The 18,864-nt window shown below is 37.4% G+C and overlaps 1 protein-coding gene across 2 annotated transcripts in view; it reads right to left on the bottom strand.

The window, feature by feature from the left end:
• The window catches only part of LOC127427463 (WW domain-containing adapter protein with coiled-coil), a 43,679-nt gene that overhangs the window by 11,615 nt on the left and 13,200 nt on the right, over positions 1 to 18,864 (bottom strand). The window contains exons 7-8 of one of the 2 annotated variants that reach the window (XM_051675091.1): positions 7,000 to 7,251; positions 1,061 to 1,183 (exon numbers count right to left, since the gene is read on the bottom strand). In XM_051675091.1, coding sequence (XP_051531051.1) covers positions 1,061 to 1,183; positions 7,000 to 7,251 — 375 coding nt within the window. Of the gene's footprint in view, positions 1 to 1,060; positions 1,184 to 6,999; positions 7,255 to 18,864 lie in introns of both variants that reach the window. The other variant, XM_051675089.1, reaches the window with a different exon arrangement.

An 18,864-nucleotide genomic window follows, 5' to 3' on the forward strand; every position in this document is an offset into this window, starting at 1 on the left:
ATGCATAGCACACCAAACCTCGAGGCAGATGGGCTACAACAGCAGAAGACTACGTCGGACACTTTATTAGGATCATAGTGTTCCTAATAAAGTGCTTGGTGAGTGTAAATATCAATCAAATCAGCCTTACAGAGAACAATGCCATACAACCAGTGAGCAAGTAAAAACAACACCAAGAAAGGTGCAGGTGTTTACACTGCCGTGCTTCATATAAAACTCACAAAATTGCAAAGTTAACTAACCACATCTGCTAACTCATGGAACTTGACTCAAACCGTGCAGCTGATGAATTATTTTTTTGTTCAATTTAGTTGTAAGATATCCATCCACTTTTCATTCACACAGTTATTTTTTGGAACCCATTCAACTTAAATATTGTTATAATTTGTAAACAAATAATAATGATAATAATACATTTTTATTATTATTAATGACTTTTTGAATTAAAAAATACAACAGTAAAATATTTCAGCCATGCACTTTTAACTTTAAAACCCTCTGGCTTTTATTTTGATGATCCTAACACTCCAGGAAGTTCTGTAAGAGACTGTTTGTGGGCTACTTCATAGTTGTTTAATTCGCTTATTATTCAAATTCTAGTAAAATGCTTCTCCGGTGCCATTCTATATTATAAGTAAACCGAACTACTGAGCATCTACATCTGTGATGTTGTTCGCGAGTAGCACTCACATATGAAAATAACCGAGAGTTCTGAGGGCTGAAAATAGCCGCGACCAACCACCTTACCAGCCGCATGCATGTTATTTTTGGGTGTCAACAGCAGCGCCATTCACTAACACATTGCGCATGCATACTACCTGTGCCTATTTACTTATTAAACACAGCCTTTTGCGATACATAAAGCTATCACATGTCTTCAAGTGGCTTTGAATAAAATGCACAAGTCATATGAACTACTTTAATGGTGCTTTATTGGTTCTTTTATGTCAGTTTTGGAGCACATTATAGCACAAAGTGAACCAAAGCAATGGGTGTCAAGTGCAAGTTTGTGTTTTAAAAGGGTATTAACAGCAGGGGAGACGGAGCAGTGTGTGTGTACCTTGGCTGGACAGCTGAGTAGCCTGGGAGAGCAGGGTCGAGATGTTGAAGGCAGACGGACCAGCAGTGAGGATCTTATGGAGCATGGACTGCAGTGAAGCCTGAGTTACTGCTGCTGTGAGAACTACAAAGAAACACAGAACACAAATAATAAAGCATTATACAAGACAACGTAGGAGAAAGATGAACAACAACAAAAAAGGACAGCAAGCAGACATGTCTGCAAATAAACACTGAAGGTAATATAATTTTCTGTAGGCTGATTTCCCCAAAAAGCATAAACACTGGCTCTTTAAAAACTTTGCTCTGTTTGATAATCAGAACCAGCCTGACACAGCAACATTTACTAAAACTATGGATTGTGTCTGGGGCAAGACTTTGTCTGTACAAAGGAAGACCTGTGGAGTGTTTGGGGAAACCCCTTAGACCAGTCACTGAGTGCTTTCACATGTTCGCAATATGCTGATAACTACCAAATTCTGTGTCCAAAAGTTTCAGTTTCAAAGTCCAACACCACAAGAGAACAGCGTTTAGACGCACTGGCGTAGAATTGGGGGAGACGGAGGGCGGGGTGCTTTGTCTCCATCTGTCCTTGTTTATATATTTTTATCAACGCTGAAAATAATTTAGTTTGAGATACCTTGCAATTACATGGCTGTGAGTCTGTCATATTGAGACAAAAAAATAACTGAAGTCCCCCCTCCATTGAACGAGTTGTATCGCCCAACTAAACGGCGGTGTCACGTGGTACCTGTTACTTTTCTCAGCACTGGCCAAGATGCATGAACTCAGTCGTTTATTATTACTGGATGAGGATTTTTTAAAATGCTTTTATAGATAATGCTGAGGTGGATTTCACAATTATCAGTTTTTATTCAAAATAACTATCCATTGTAAAATGTGTCCAAATGGATAAAGCATTATTAGATTTAAATGTAGATGCATGGAAGATTCGGTTTTGAAGCGTCAAGTGCCCCCTGCAGGAATAAAACTCAGAAGACAGACAGTGGCTGACAACGTGCAATTTTGGTCTGTAGGTCTGTTACCCACACAAAACTTCCGTATGAATTTAGAAAACATGAAATACATCACGAGTCATATGTGGAGTCAATGAAGATGTTTAAGGCGTCCATAGAAATTACCAATTGTTCTTCATGGTGAGGAAAGCAGACAGGCATTTCAGATGAGCAGTTAAGAATTGTAATTTTCTGAACGGGTACATTTATTTCTGAAACATTAACCCCAATGGTTTTTCTGAATGTTTGATATGACACAGTGTATAAATATTTAAGAGTATGCATTAAATTAGGGATGACGTGATTATACGGTTAATTTAACTGTAACAATTTAGAATCCAGGGTTAAAAACCATGAAATGCTTTATTTACATGTGGCAAAAATATTAGATAAAATCTTTTATATTTATACATTTTGTAAGATTTAAGCCTAAATGTGAAAAGTCTTGCGCATAGTGTGTACTGGAGCTGTTGCTATGGTTACGGACAGTGGCTACATGGTGCTTTAATGGCCAGGTGTCACAAACTGAACGTTAAGTTTCAATTCAAGTGAAACTGAAGCTTAAACACAAATTCCAAAATATAACAGAGGAATTTGATCTACCAGGTTCATATCCATCAAAAAAGCTACTTAAATTGGCTGTTTGGCAGCATTTAAATGACTGACTGAAGACGACGGATGTAAACAAGCAGACAGAAGTCCTAGAAAGAAACATCCTTGGGACAGGATGCTCCACTAGTCATCCAACAACAAACTAGTATGTTTAATATTTTTAGCTTTGGTGATTTTAAAGTGATGAATTAAAGATGCCACTTTTTGTAATGTTTAAGCGTGCTGAGAGCATGCTGTGAATTTGCGTGCAGTTACTATCATCATGTAAACTTGAAAATTTGCGTCTAAATCATCCTCATTATCTAAGGCATTGCTTCTGTACAAATTCACCGCATTCAACAATGTCAATTTTAGTCATGATCAGACTTTAAATCGCCTGCTTTAAGCAATGTTCCCGTTATTATTAATAGTCCACAGGTTTATTTGTAAGGTGTTGTGGACAGTATTTTTATACAGACAACAGATTGCTTTAATAAACTGTTGCATAAGAAAAATCTGTTTAATGCTGTGAACTACATGTTGCACACTCACAATAATCTTACATTTACACTTTTGAAGCACTGAAGTTATATTAGCACATCACTGAGCTCAGGATGCGCATACATGGTGTTGTGCCCTAGACTGGAGTGTCTCTTATTACCTCTTATTTTTTGTGTGTGTTTACCAGTTTTATTAAAGGGCTTCCCTTAGCGTCCACATATCCCCCAGAAATACATCCACTTAGACGTTTAGACAATTTTTATATGATATACATTTTTAGCATCAGTGCTGTTGCATAAGAAAATGTGCAAATAACTGTAAAAACCGGTTAACTTATTATTATTACTACAGTGAATATTACATTTTATTACACATTACACAATTTCTTCAATTTCAGGGCTCTATCTCATATATTGAAACGTGCTTTTATTATGACGTGTATTTTTTGCCTGAAACTTCACTTTCCGGATAAACAGTTTGTGACACAGAGACTTTTAAGTCACGTATGAAATCTCATCTCTTTACACTGGCCTTCGAGTCTGACAAATTAAATGTAGGACACAGTTTTGGAGTGTTTGTATTTTGTGTTTTTGATTACTGGCGTTTGCGTATATGGTAATTTTTTTAAATGTTATGTTATACATTTTATTACTGTGAAGCACTTTGGTCAACCCTGTTGTTTTAAATGCTATTTAAATAAAGTTTAGTTGAGAGATTAAAGTGAAAATGCTGTGATTTAATTATATAAATATATAGTTTACATGTTCTGCATTTCACAGTAGATTAGTGCTCTGCTCTGTCATCTGATACAACATGTTGTGAATGATTCTCAATGTCTGTGGAGTTTCCAGTGTATGAGTGGTCGTACATATACATTCGAAGTACGCATATCTTCCACACTAAGATTGCAGCCTTTAGCGGTTTAATAAATCACACCAGCACATGTCATGATTTTAATTTGATTAATTGTCCATTTCAGTGTAAGGAGCACATGAACACATGCTCAAAATGAGCATTTTAAAGCAGTTGTGTGTCAGTCATAATGCGCACTGGTACCGGATTGAGTCGGTGACATTGGTATCGTTACATCTTTTTTATTTCAGTATTGACTTGGTACCGAAGTACCAGTACTTTTGACAACACTAACAAGAAGAATGATAAAGAACGGGATTTCTGAGAACTAGGGATGTGCAAGACTAGTCGACTAGTAGGCTAAACGGTTCTGATGCTGCTAGTCGACACTGGAATTGCTAGTCGGTTAATATTTCCCCCATTAAACTGATCATCATTTTTACACATTTAAGCTTGGCTTTATATTTTTGCAGAGGCTGCGCTTAAATTACTGTCATATTAATGTTACATATTTTAAACAGAATACAAATATTATTTAAAAAAAAAAAAAAAAAAAAGGATATCTGGAGCAGATACAGAGTTTAATTTCACCTCAGGCTGCACGAGCTTCTTCCCTCTCTCACTCGCGGCACGTGCAGGAAAATGTCCTCTCGCAGAGAAACTCAGCAAAGTAGTTATGAAATCACTTTGGTGGTGCGGGAATCGGCTTTCCAAATGTCTGAAAGTCCCTATGGATGTTTTCACATTTGAGTCTTCTTTAAATCTGTGCATGCTTGTACATTTATTTTTCTGCTGTGCAGACTTTTTCAAGCGTAAGATAGCAGCCTCAGGTGAGTCAAGTCCTGTCTTTTACCGGACCATGTCGACGTGTTAATTTTGCCCATCAAAAAAATTATGCTTTTGAGTAAGTAGCCTAGAAAATGACTGTTTTAGGCTAGGTAATCTTAATCTGCTGATTAAGGCTATTTTCAATAAGGTGCCGACTGCTTAACAGGTTAAACTATCATTTATTCTGTGTGCATGTCATGTTTAGAATACATTAGGTTTATTGTAGGCTACATCACAGGCGTATTTTTGCTATTCTATAGCTACCTTTTTTCTTCTCTTTTTTTTTTTACATTGTAACTTATTGGTTAACGTTCTTTACCGAACAGCTGTCATATTAGATCAAGGGCTAATGCACGATTGCACATCGTGAAATACGCGCATCTTTTCAGCACATTTTGTAGATTTGGCTTAGTCTACCTGTTAATTATTTTCAACAATGTCTTGACTGTTTTAATATGTTAAGTAACTTTTACATGGTGAATTCCATTTAGAACAGGCTGGGTTGCTCCACTGATCCTGTACTATTCATTCAATTGTTTTCAATAAATATGCCTGTTAAATATTCGCAAATGTTGATTCAGTGAATGCGTGTCATGTTCTATATTTAAAGTACAATGATCATAATTCAACGCTTCGGATTTGGAATAGATTAAGTATTTTAAATGGGTCGCATAAATACATTTTTTAGATTTTTTTTCTGAAGGTTGGTTTCTTTTTAAACTAGTCGTCTTAATTTTTCGTTTAAACGTCAGTGAAATTAGTCGTTCAGCACATCCCTACTGAGAACACATTTCTGATCTACCACCAGCAAGCAAACCACTTTACTTCAGAGATTTCCCGCATTAGTGCACTGTTAGTTGTCCTGGGGAAATGTTTTTTTTTTTTAAACTTTAAACATGTTATGCTAAATTGCAATATTCATGCATTTGAAAGAAAACTAAGTTGCATTCATGGATCACATTCAACTGCCACACTCAAAAGTTGCTACATGTCATCCAAAAGCAGCTGTTAAACAGACAGCAAACTCCTTTCAGACTATCTGGATCGAATTTCTCATTGACTACGTTTACATGGACACCAGAAAGCGGCTTATAGCGAGAAAACAATGTACCCATTTACATGCACTGTATAAGCGGCATACTCTACTGCGTATACATACAGCTCCGTCAGTAAGCAGCTTTTTCCACAGCAACGTATTTTTCCATCAACGCTTGTGTAAATAACACACATGGCATCTGAGGAAGACTTCACTATTTTTCTCCGTTGATTCGCTTTATTTACAGAGTTGTTGCGGTGTTTGTTTCCTTAACTTACTATTGCAACCTGCAGCTGAATAGCAACAGTAGTGGGGTTTCCCAATTACATAAAACTCCGGGATTTCCCCCAAAATATGAGCACATACATCCTGACGTTAGGGACAGTCGATTTTTTACATCCATGTGTATAAATGGGTATGCGATTTTCCCTCTGTACCCTTAAACAGCAAACAGCATAAAGAAATCAGCGTTCTTGTTTACATGACGCTTCAGAATGCCGCTTTCTACTAAATCCCTGGTTTTCACAATTGTCACATTTTCTGCTGTCCGAAACAGTGTGTGATTGTTCCCGGCACCCCCCGCAGCATTGGTCTGTTTTCAGACTACTTATGATTCTGCTGAGCCTTTCCATCATCGACTTGCATTAACACAAACATGCATGATGGAGAACACAATGCGGGTCGCTATATTTGTGTGTATTTTCTATTCATTTGGTGTCCTTATGCACAGCAGAGTGAACAACACTTGCACCTCTGTGTTGCATGCCGCAATTCTGCTGTTGATCATGTCCAGGAGAAGACGACTATATCTGATGCTTAGAAAAGATCTTTGAGGACACAACTGTTTGCACGCTCACTCATGCACATATATAAAAAGGCACCACACCTCTTGTGTCCCACAAATTTCCCGTCATTCATCATGCACGTGTTTGTTTTTGTGCAACTGATGTCATTATGCTTAAATCAGCAAAAACGCGGCCGCGCAAATATTTTAGTGCTGTAATGATCATTGTTGATTGACCTTCTGATACAGACATAGTGCAATTCATCTGGCCAGCCCTTAAATATTTTCTTGTCAATTATACTCTCCCACTGGAGATGAAGTAGTACACTTGCCTTCATTGATCTTGGCCATGTCTACACTGGCGTTGTTCAGCTGCAGGGCCGTTTGCAGAGCTGGGAGGAGCTGGCGTAAGAGGGAGGGGTCTTGAAGAAGAGAAGGTGGGGCCGGCGACTGCATCACCGGAGAAACTGGTATTGTTGAGCCAGAGGCGCTGCTGGCTGAATTGCCCATAGTTAAGCCAGATACAGCAGCAGATGAAGAGGAGGGTGTGAGGGAGGAAGGCTTCTCTGTGGTAACTGCAGACTCTGCTTGAAAATTAATGAGAGGTAAACATGTTGTACAACAGAATTCAGTTATAAATGAAGGTATGCTTTATGTATGCCTTCCTCTGTGGAGTCCAATATAAATCAATAAGCCATGAGAGGCCATGTTTAACAGTGATTATTTTATCAAGAGTTAGGGGTCATCTTAGGCACAATGTGAAGTAGAATGCCTAAAGCCCCCTTCACTGCAGTAAAATTACTGTAATGCACAGCCTCAAGTGGCTTATTGCTTTATAAGCAGCAGCAACAGTAATATGATAAGACACCAATGTTAAATAAATAGTTAAATTTCAGAGTAAACAACTACTCAGACTAATATAGTTCATTAGCCATATTTACAGTTGCCAAGCAACACGGCATCATTATAGAATGTCGGATCACAGTGTGCATTTATCAACATTTTATCATGGGTTTGAATGTGGCTCACCCAATCAGAATTTAAAGGAATACTTCACCCAATAATTCTCTCATCATTTACTCACCCTCACACCATTAAGATGTGTTTGACTTCCTTTTGTTGAACACAAATTCAGATTTTTAGAAGAATATCTCAGCTCTGTAGGTCCATACAATGCAAGTGAATGGTGGCCAAAACTCCAAATATATCATATAAAGGCATCATAATAGTAATCAATACAACTCTAGTGGTTTAATGTCTTCTGAAGTGATCCAATCAGTTTTGCCAGCAGTCTCTATAGCAATAGTGATTAAGCTCGATTACACTTCCTGTAGCGCCATCTAGGGCTCTGCGCATGTGTCCAGCACTAGGAAGTGTAATAGAGCTTGAAATCATGATCGTGCCTAGTGTTGGGCCTCATGTACTCAGATATGAGACAAAGGCAGGCCTAAATACAGCCACAAAGCCTGACTGAGGCCTACATACAGCCTGATAACAACCGCGCCAAAATCAAACAAAGGGAGTCCAAAACAGACTACAGATCCCATGAAGCCTTGCTCACTTTACACCTGTGTGTGAAATTCTGAAGGATCGACCTCTCAACTCCTATTGGATGAGGCGCACGACAGAACACGTCCCTCAACCATGACGTCATCGGGAGTATAAAAACCTCTGAGATCTTTCTGGGTGTTGCTTCCAGCGACAGTATGTGCCGCCTCTAGATGCAGCTCTACTGCTCCCAGGTGTAGGCTCGTTGCCCAAGGAAGTAACGTATGTACCTGAAACTGTGGCCATACAATCTCCATCTCGCTGGACAAGTTGAGATTTCTCTGTGTTCCACCTAGCACGCTAACGGACCTGAAGGAGACCGCCGAGCAATCCGAGTCTTCACCCTTTTGCCTGCAGAAGTGAAGAAAGAAGATTTATTTTCCTTCTTCAACAGAGTCGACTTTGCTGTATTTTCCGCCGACAATCAGCTGCCATACTACCTGCTGACAGAGCGGGGAAACAGCGAGGAAACGGCAAGGAAACGGAGATAGATTATTATAGTGTGTTATTCTTGTGTATCAAGGCTATTGCTTGTACTGTTTATGGACCGCCGAGTCCGCTCATTGCTGCTAATAATACTCAAGGTATTACTGTAACGTACTGTTACCACGAATGAGATCTGCTGTGTTGTCGTCCAGCCACATTAGACTTATGTATATCCGCTATCACGGGTGAGACCGGCACACTGAGTTTATCCATTAAAGAACCAATGACCATGGCGGACGATTACGAGCCGTTCACCGCGTCTGAGTGATAAACTAACAGTTGCCTTCTCAACCACAATCGCTAAAACTGGCTTCGGTGCCATTACCCTGTTCTCTCTCTCTAGTACTAACCGCACACACACACGACCCCTCACAAACATACCCACACACACATTTGGAGAGTAGATAACTTGGCGATAAAGCTCAGCTTTGTCCCCAAGTTAATGACCAGCGGAGAGACGCATTAAACAGGCAGACGCCATTAACCAGTCTCTCCGCCCACATTCGCGTGACATACACTCCACGAGAGCAACGTCCGCCATTTTGTGCCCTTCTTCCCTCCTCACTCACACACACACACACACACACACACACACACACACACACCTTCCTCTCATATATTATAGGCTTATTTGTTACCATATCTAATCATGTTACTGTTTAGTTTGTAGTTGGAAGTCGGAAGCTTATTGACTGCACTGTACTGATTATTAATTGATATTACTGCATTAATAAACTTTGTTATACTTTAAAGAGAAGTGTTTTGGTATTGTTCTGCATGCACCGGTGTCAAGGCTGGCAGGGGATGTCAGTGCTCGGATTCAAGCCTTCACTGTTTTCCTTTTGAATGTCGATGTTCTCCAGACATCGACTTTCCTAAGAAAACAATCCTATACTGAGATCATGTACTGTCTGGTTATTAGTCCCTGATTCCAGGGTGGTGCCCCGGCGATATTAATCCTTATTAATATTCTATTGAATATGATAATTATCTTTGATGATTGTTGATTTGAAGGATCAATAAGCTAGTGTTAATTCTAATCAATATTCTATTGAATTTGATAATTGATGTTATCTTTGATGATTATTGATTTAAAGGATTAAAAAGCCAACAATGATTCTAATCAATGTTCTATTGATTTTAATAATTAATAATCATCTTTGATCATTATTAATTATTGCTAATAACTAAACCCACTCCTGAACGAAGTGCCCAACACTAGAGACTACAATGGCAAGATGTGCAGTGAAAAAGGGGATATATTTTGGTTTGTTCTCACCCAAACATGATTGGATCACTTTAGAAGACATTGATTAAACTACTGGAGTTGTATGGATTACTTTTATGATGCCTTTATGTAACATTTGGACCTTCAGAGTTCTGGCAACCATTTACTTGCATTGCAAGGACCAACAGAGCTGAAATATTCTTCTAAAAATCTTCATTTGTGTTCTGCATAAGAAAAAAAGTCATACACATCTGGGATGGCATGAGGGTGAGTAAATGATGAGAATTTTCATTTTTGGGTGAACTATTCCTTTTAAGTTAGAACTATGCATTTTATAAATCACAATTTTACACCAAGAAGATCCAATCATTGCCAACCATATCTCAAAAATAAAAAAAATAAATAAAAAATAAATAAAAATATTCCGCAGTAATCATTTGTCAACAAAAAAGAGAATCATACGGAGTAGTTAGACAAAGTCGACAATAAATTTTTTTTACAAATTGTTGTCGAATAGTCGTTTGATCTCATTTAACGTAACGTGAGATCACATTAAACTCTGATGACGCGTGAGAGCAGCACTGCAGTTCGCGCCTGACTGAGAGGAAGAATTACACAGCTCACTGTCCAGATGCACTCCAAACTGTTTAAGTTGATGAAGATCGCAAAGTATGAGGGAATTAGAATGCAAAAATACAAAATAAGTAAATACAGAAGCACTCTCGTTGTGGAATAAGTGGAGCTGGAGCTGCCGCTCTGAAGCAAAACTTGCGTTTTGAGCATTTTAAAGGATACATCCTGGCATTACATCTTTAATGCAGTTATATTTGATGCGTTATAGCTTTAATAAAGTTCAAATAATACGGATGCAGGTCATGTAAATAACTACAAACTCCAAAACTTGCATTTCTCCGTGCAGTCAGTGCCTCTTCTATGAGTTGCGTGAAGTGTCCCGATCTAAGGGGGAAGAGATTGAAACTGCACCCGGCTGATGCACACTCTGGCATGGGGACGCTCATCCCTAGAGCACGCACGCATAATGCAGGTAGATTATAACGTGATGGCTCGCGATTTATTGAATCATAAAAATGTGTCACAGTGCATTTCTTATCGTGAAGAAAATTGGCAATACGCAGCTTTATTAATGAAAGAGAGTTTGATTTTTGTGAGTTGAAGATGGATTCAAGTGAACAAAGTTGACAGGGTAGTCTTTGCCCCATTATACGCTGCAACAAAATACATTTTTTATTTGTTTTGGCTTGTTTTCAAATATATCTAAATCTCCTTTAAAACAATGTACATTTACATTAGGAGCTATACTGCCGAAGGAAAAATTGTTATCTGAGAATATTGAATATAATATTAAAAATATTTTAAAATACCTAAAAATCCTAATCTAAAAAAAAAAAAAAAAAAAAAAAAAGATGCATTCATCTGAGAAGCAGCATATATGATTAGACTTGCTTTTAGAGAATAGATCTTGAATATAAGTATATTTTGTCTTTACTGCACTCGCAGAAGTATAACAAAGTGAAAAAATACACTTATATACAAAATACATTATATTTAAGATACATTCTCTTAAAGCAAGTCTAAATATCTTATATGCTGCTTCTCAAGTGAGTGCATCTTTTTTTAAAGATTTTTAGACAATTTTAAAATGGAAAACAAGACAAAAACACTTGATACACTAGGATTGTTTTGCAGTGAACTTCTTTACTGAATTAAACTTAAGTATTTTTTTCCCTTTAATTCAGTGAATGTCATTTAGAGGTATTTTTTAAATATGATTGTGTCCTCTTTATTGTTAGTAAGCATGTTTAATACAACCTTTTAAGTCAGAGCACAAGCTGAATAATCGCTGAATAGTCAAATAGTCGTTCTAATAATCGTTTGATTAATCGATTATCAAAATAATCGTTAGTTGCAGCCCTAATACGGAGACAGTGCATTCAAAAACTAGAAATGTGAGCATATTCATTTGACATGCATTCAGCAAGAACTGAGCTTCACTGAAGCACCTGGTGAGAGATAAGCAATGCACATAAACGGCAGTTAAACTCTATGAATTTCATTGTTTAATAGTTGCAGCAGACGTCAGAATCTTAAAATAGCCCATGATTCCCAAGGCTGGCAACATGGCGAGAGGCTTCTGAAAATTTCTTAACAGGTGCCCTCAGAACAAGTGCTCTAAGCAGCTAGAAAAACAATTAACAGACTGTGCACACACCTCCTCATCATGAAAATAAAAGGCATATTTATTTATTTTTTAAAGGCTCATCTATTCATACATGCTTTCTTTGTGTCTAAAGCATATTTAAATAACAATTATTATAGAAACTTATCTCCCATTTATTGATATAGCTGTTAGTTTCCACAGAGACCAGGGACAGTCTATTCTCAAAAATGTAGTACAATTTCTGAACAAGCATGTTATAGATGCCACTACAGCTCGACAACAAACAGAAGACTTTAAAGAGCACCTATTATGGTTTTTAAACGTGCCCAATTTTGTTTTAAAGGTCTCATACAGTAGATTTACATGCATCCAAGGTCAAAAAACACTTTAATTTGCTCATAATTTAAATTGCAGCATTACCTTTTTTCCCCAGTGTCAAAAACGACTCGTTCAATGATCCGTTCTAAAGGATTCTAAACTCGTCCTTTCAGAGAGCCTACTCTGGTCTGATTGGTCAGATGTCCCAGTCTGTTGTGATTGGTCTACCGCTTAGTGTAGTGTTTGAGGGCGAGTCAAAGCTGTTCGCGAGCAGCCAATGAAGACCAGGGGCGGGTTTTTTGTTACCAAATTACGTAGGTTAGTACAGGAAGTATGTCTGGAATTACTAACGACTCGTTTCAGGTGTTCAGTATCGGTTTTTTATTTTGGGAGTCAATAACTGCATTTGTTGTGCACTTTGATTTTTGAAACTATGCAGACTTTTTTACATTCACAAACAGCTATATAACACACCACATGAAAGGTAATATTTGAAAAACCATAATAGGTTCTCTTTCATTTGCAGTCTCTTGTGTGACAGAAAATTCCTGTTTGGCCAGTTAGTTTCGCAAACCGTGACACCGCCGAGAATCGCCAGCTATGCACGTGAAGGAGCCATCCGAGATGCGTAAATGACTGTTCCTTTTGCTGTTGCGTGCCATCATATTACCTCAATAATAGACCGGTGTGCAACAAAATCTCATTCAATTAGTCCCAACTGTGCAGACGCACATGAGCTCATGATGTGTAGAGTGCTTGTGCATTTCACGGCGATGACAGCGTTCCATCAGACTTGTAATGAGCAAAACTGTAAACTGCCAAATTGACACTGCACTTTTTCAATCAAAATAAAATCCCTAGGTGAAGTAAATACGACAGAAATATATTGTATAAAAAGTCTAATCCTCAAAAAAAGTAATATTAAAGTTGTAAGTTGTAATTTTTGTCCATTTGTTCATTCACAAAAATTTTGTTGAAATACAAAAGTTGAAATACAAGTTGGTAAATTATGATTAAATATCATTATCACTTATGTTCATATAGTTAAAAACTGGAAAACATGGCTTCATAATTTTTAACTACATTTTTACCTCATGCATTAAACATTTTAAAATCATCAATAGGCTGAAAAACTAATAATTTATGACATAAGTTATGCAGCCATATCACCCAGGCCTAGATGACTAAAAATCAGGAGAAGCTATCTACCATCGAACTAAATAAATATACATTTATTTTCCATTTTTAAGATCACTAATCTTCAGAAAAGGTGGACCAGTGTATTGGTTTTACAGATTAAACGGTCCTGATAGTCGTTTTTGTAACTATAAGTTATCTGCAAAAATCTATGCAGATTTATATATATTTTTATTCCTCCATGTTTCTCTGTGGCCTGTGCTGGAGGATACTGCAGTTAGAAAGGCTTGGTTCAACAGTATAACAGCAGCCTCTATTATTGAACTAAAAACAATCACTGACACTTCATGGGGATTTGCTGTAACTAAATCTTTCATCTTTGACAATATTCATCCATATTTCTATCCTCACTTCAATGCATAGTTTGTTATTTTGATTTGCCTAGTTAATCAAGTGTTCTACATTGAAGCGGAGGCATGCAAATGAAAATGACCATTGACTACTGACCATTTCAAGCATGTAAACAATAACAAGGAATTCGAACGCAAGGTTTCCTGCAGCACTTCTGGTATCCAGACGTGTTGATGATACGTGTTGATAAGTGAGAGAGATGATGAAATTAGATCTAATTCACGCTAGCACCATCATTGATTTTTAAATGGGAATAACAACGAGGCTGTGAGGGATAGACTTGCCATCTCTTCAATGGCAAAAATGGTATAAAGCTGTATAAAGCTCCTAGATCACATTTGATTTTCCACAACTCATATGTCTGGAGATCATTGTATACCGAATGTTCTTGGACAGACATTTATCAGCGTTTTGTCCGCTGAATGATCCAAAAACATTTAAACTGCAGTACAGCCCACTGAAGAGATTGCACATCTATCCCTCACAGCCTCGTTGTCATTCCCATTAAAAATCAAAGATGGGGCTAGCGTGAATTAGGTCTATGTATCGTAGATTAAATGCTCACAATTATTTTCTCAGCGGAGAGCTTGGGAATGATCGCTCCTGTTATAACAAAGTCTTTTTAGGCAAGTCAGGTCACTCGGTGGACATCTTTGGAACGCTCTCGAGCAGCTATTCAAGCAGCATACAAGTGCAGATCCTACCTACTTGAATGGCAAAAGACCAAAATCCCCAAAACAGTTGGTCAAGATTAACATCAAAGAACATATTTCAAATCAGCAGTAAAATCTGACAACACTGGTATCATAAATTGTGCTTCTTTACCTCAGATTACACTAAAAAATAATTTTTCCCAGCTAGTATAGCTGATGTGCATGTGCGTTCGAGTTGATTGACAGATGATGTCTGTATCTAAAATAGGGGTGGGTAAAAATATTGTTTTTCCAATTAATCGCAATCTTCATTTGAAAAATATCAATATAGATTTTTAAATCCCATTCTTTCACTCAATTTGCAACCCTCTACTACAATGAGAGGAAATCACTCGCATTTGCAACCAAATTTTGCGCTATGCAACTAAAGGGAATATATTTGACAATTGGCTTTTAAATGTTTACATTTCACTCACTTGTAATTGTGTAGTTCAGTCGTGAAGTGTTCGACAGCAAGATCCGTTCACAGCGTGTTGAGAGTAAAAGTTGTTCCGTGTAATGTATGTCCAAGACGAGATCCACGCAACCCATTTGTCATTTAATATGATCTCTTTTAATACCCTTTCTGTACTTTACAGTCAGTTGTTGATCAAAAACAACTACATAAAAACATTTAATTCTAATCATGCATCACAAAGATGAGGTAAAACCATTCAAGTCCTCTCTAGTTAACATGCGCTCATTTAAAAGCGTTGTTTTCAGAAATGCAGACAGAACCGGTTTTAGCACGTTCAACAAATCAATGTAAATACTTGTAAAAAGTACAAATTATGAAAAATAAAATATTAATATTTTCCTAATGTAGTTAAAAGGTCCCCTGTATAATTAACAGCATTAGCTGGGAGATAATTTATTTTATATGTAAGCAAAAGGGACATTATAACTGAAATAAACCCATATGCATCGATATTGAATCGAATCAAAAGTTTGTAAATTGGAATCGTATTGAATCAGGAAATCTGTATCAGTACCCAGCCCTAATCTAAAAGGTGATTGGCTCATTTACCTGTAAGGCAGGACTTGCTGTCTACATCTGTTGACCATCGGGCATTCCAATTTCTCCCATTCATTTTAATAGAAGTGCCCATATCTGCTAAATAGTCTCTGGTTACAATCAATGAAGCCATTCAATTAAGCTGTCTGCGCAACCCGCGGACAAGGTAATGATTTATTTTTTAATTATTAAAATACTTTTCTTGTCTCTTTCTTCTGGACAAAAGCATCAGCTAAATGACTAAATGTAAAAGTAAATAACTTGCGAAGCTTAGTAATCATGTTAGTCACTATGAATGAGGTGCCTCGCACTGTTGTTTTGAGGGTGCGTTCTATTCATAAGTAATCATCCCTATGCACTTTGACAACTTTACCATTCACTGTGAGAGCTTTGAAAGGCTAAAAGGTGTGGGGCTCAAAAATAAGGGTCATTTGGAACTCACTTTAAGTCATTTTTATTGGAAAATCTGTTTGAAGCGATCTTACAGCATGCCTACCACGATTATTCTCCCTTCAAAGTGCCCTTCGGAGGGTCAGAACTGTTTAGTCAACTAGTCTCGCACATCCCTAATAAAAAATAAAAAAAATATTAAACAAAATATTTGGTAGCATAAGTATTCACCCCATTTAATGCAACACCTAATTCACTGTGCAACCAACTGGTTTTAAAAATTCATTCAATTAATTAAATGGAGATAACGTGCACAGTCAAGGTGTTTCAAATGATTTTAGTATAAATGCACCTGTCTCTGGAAGGTCCACTAACTGGCAAGTCAGTATCTTGGGAAAAACAACACCATGAAGACAAAACACTCCAAACAAATCTGCAAAAAGGTTACTGATAAACATAAATCATGGGATGGACACAAGAACATTTCCAAGTCCCTGAATATCCCTCTAGAGTACTGTGAAGCTAATAATCAAGTATTGGAAAAAGTAAATCTGCCTAGAGCAGGCTGTCCTCAAAACGGGAACAAGTGAGGGAGGCCATCAAGAGACCTATGACTCCCCAGAAGGACCACTATTAAATTTTTTTTTTTTTTTAAAACCCATATGAAATCTTGGCTAGAATTTTCCAGAAGGCATGTGGGAGACTCTGAAGTCAGTTGGAAGAAGATTCTATGGTCTGATGGGAGCTTTTTGGCCATCAAACCAGATGCTATGTTTGGCGCGAACAAAACACTGCACATAATCAAAAATACACCATCCCCACCGTAAAGCATGGTGGTGGTAGCATCATGCTATGGGGATGCTTCTCTGCATCAGGCCCCGGAAGGCTTGTAAAGGTAGATGGTAAAATGAATGCTGCAAAATACGGGGACATCCTGGAGGAAAACCAGATGCAGTCTGCAAGAGAACTGAAACTTGGGAGAAGACTTGTTTTCCAGCAAGACAACGATCCCAAGCATACAGCCAAAGCTACACAAGAATGGTTTCTAAACAACAATACTAATGTCCTGGAGTGGCCGAGTCAGAGTCCAGACCTCAACCCAATTGAGAATCTGTGGCTGGACTTGAAAAAGGCTGTGCACTCACAATCCCCACCTGACAGAGCTTGAGCAGTTTTGCAAGAAGAATAGGAAGAAAAAAACAAAAAACAAATAGCAGTTTCCAGATGTGCCATGTTTATAGAGACCTATCCACATTGGCTCAAGGCTGTAATTGCTGCCAAATGTGCATCTAGGGCTGCCCCCGACCAAAGATTTTCCGAGTCAACCAGTAGTCATTAGTTTAAGTCATTAGTCGAATAGTTGTCGCACATTTATGATATTAATTTAATTACTTAAACATATTTTTTGGGGGGCATCTGAAAATGGTTTGAGTTCCAGGGCTGAGATAGAATGTTATAAGTAACATTGCTAACACTGTTCTACATTACAGAGAAATACGAAACCATAATAATGAGCCTTTAAAATATACATTTTACAAGCGCACGCACGAAGCAAGCAGCAGCGACTCTGGCAAAAGCGATAATGATTCTGAATGTGTCGGAAAAACCAGCAAGGAGACTGTCTGAACATTGTTAATTTATAGAGAGAAATGCACATTAGGGTTGTGATGACAGACGATGATCTCAGAGATCGACAATGGTCAAAGTGATCACCAATAGCTGATGCCTTTGACTATGTCAATACGATATTTTGCTAATTTTCCCATTAATGTTTTAAATTATTTTAATTATTTTTATTAGGCTATTATTATTATTATCATCATCAAATTAATATTACAAATAATTTGTCTGTAGACACACAGACATGCGCTTGAAGAAACACTATTATATTAAGAACAGATGACAGAAAAGCCGTCTAAGAGCATGTATGACATCTCGTGGAACACGCACATGTAATAGGTTCTCACGTTTGTTTCAATCTTCTGATTTTTTTTTGCAAGAATAGTATCATCTATGAGTGCAGCAAATGACCTCGGTCGTCTCAGCTCAGGAGGTGTTTTGAGTTCAGTTTGCTTTATTTCCACAGAGCAGTTCATTGTGACCAACTCTGCAGCCTATACATCTGTGATTAAAACATAAAATAATACAAAAACATGTTCACCTCCAACCATGATTTATATTTCAGTGATTATTTTCATCATTATAATTATTATTTTTACATTTGTAGTTTTTTTTATGTCTTGATTTGTGCAAGTAATTTTCTGCCTGCATGTTTAGACAGATACTTGCCTGACGGTAAATGGAAAGGTGGTTACTTACTATTTTTTTGATCACTTCATTATTTTAATTGCTTTTTCATTTCGTTTCGAGTGCAGTTTGAATTTAGAAATGTATCTGATTTAAGTTTTTTGTTTTTTAAATAAATGAATTTAATTTTCAATGCAAAAATCACTAAAGCAAGAATATTCACCGATCCCTCAGCCCGGGGGTTGCCGACGTAATTGGATATTGCGATTATATATATCTCGTGGAGGGAACAAATTTGAAGCCATCTATCAAAAAGTTGAATAACACATTTTAACTGCACTTAAATTTTTTGTTAAAATAAATAGTTCAAAGTTTGAAATCAAGGTGTCTTGCTTTATTGTGTAGGCTTAACCCTAACCCTGCTTAACAAAACTACCCCATAGTACCGCTGGTTGGACGCTAGGTGGTAATACCGGTGTTCATCGGTTTGAACGGTAATAATTAATTACCACATGGACCGGCCAAGTAAACGATCATGTCTGTCCG

Source organism: Myxocyprinus asiaticus, chromosome 36, assembly GCF_019703515.2.
Source record: "Myxocyprinus asiaticus isolate MX2 ecotype Aquarium Trade chromosome 36, UBuf_Myxa_2, whole genome shotgun sequence".
NCBI lineage: Eukaryota > Metazoa > Chordata > Actinopteri > Cypriniformes > Catostomidae > Myxocyprinus > Myxocyprinus asiaticus.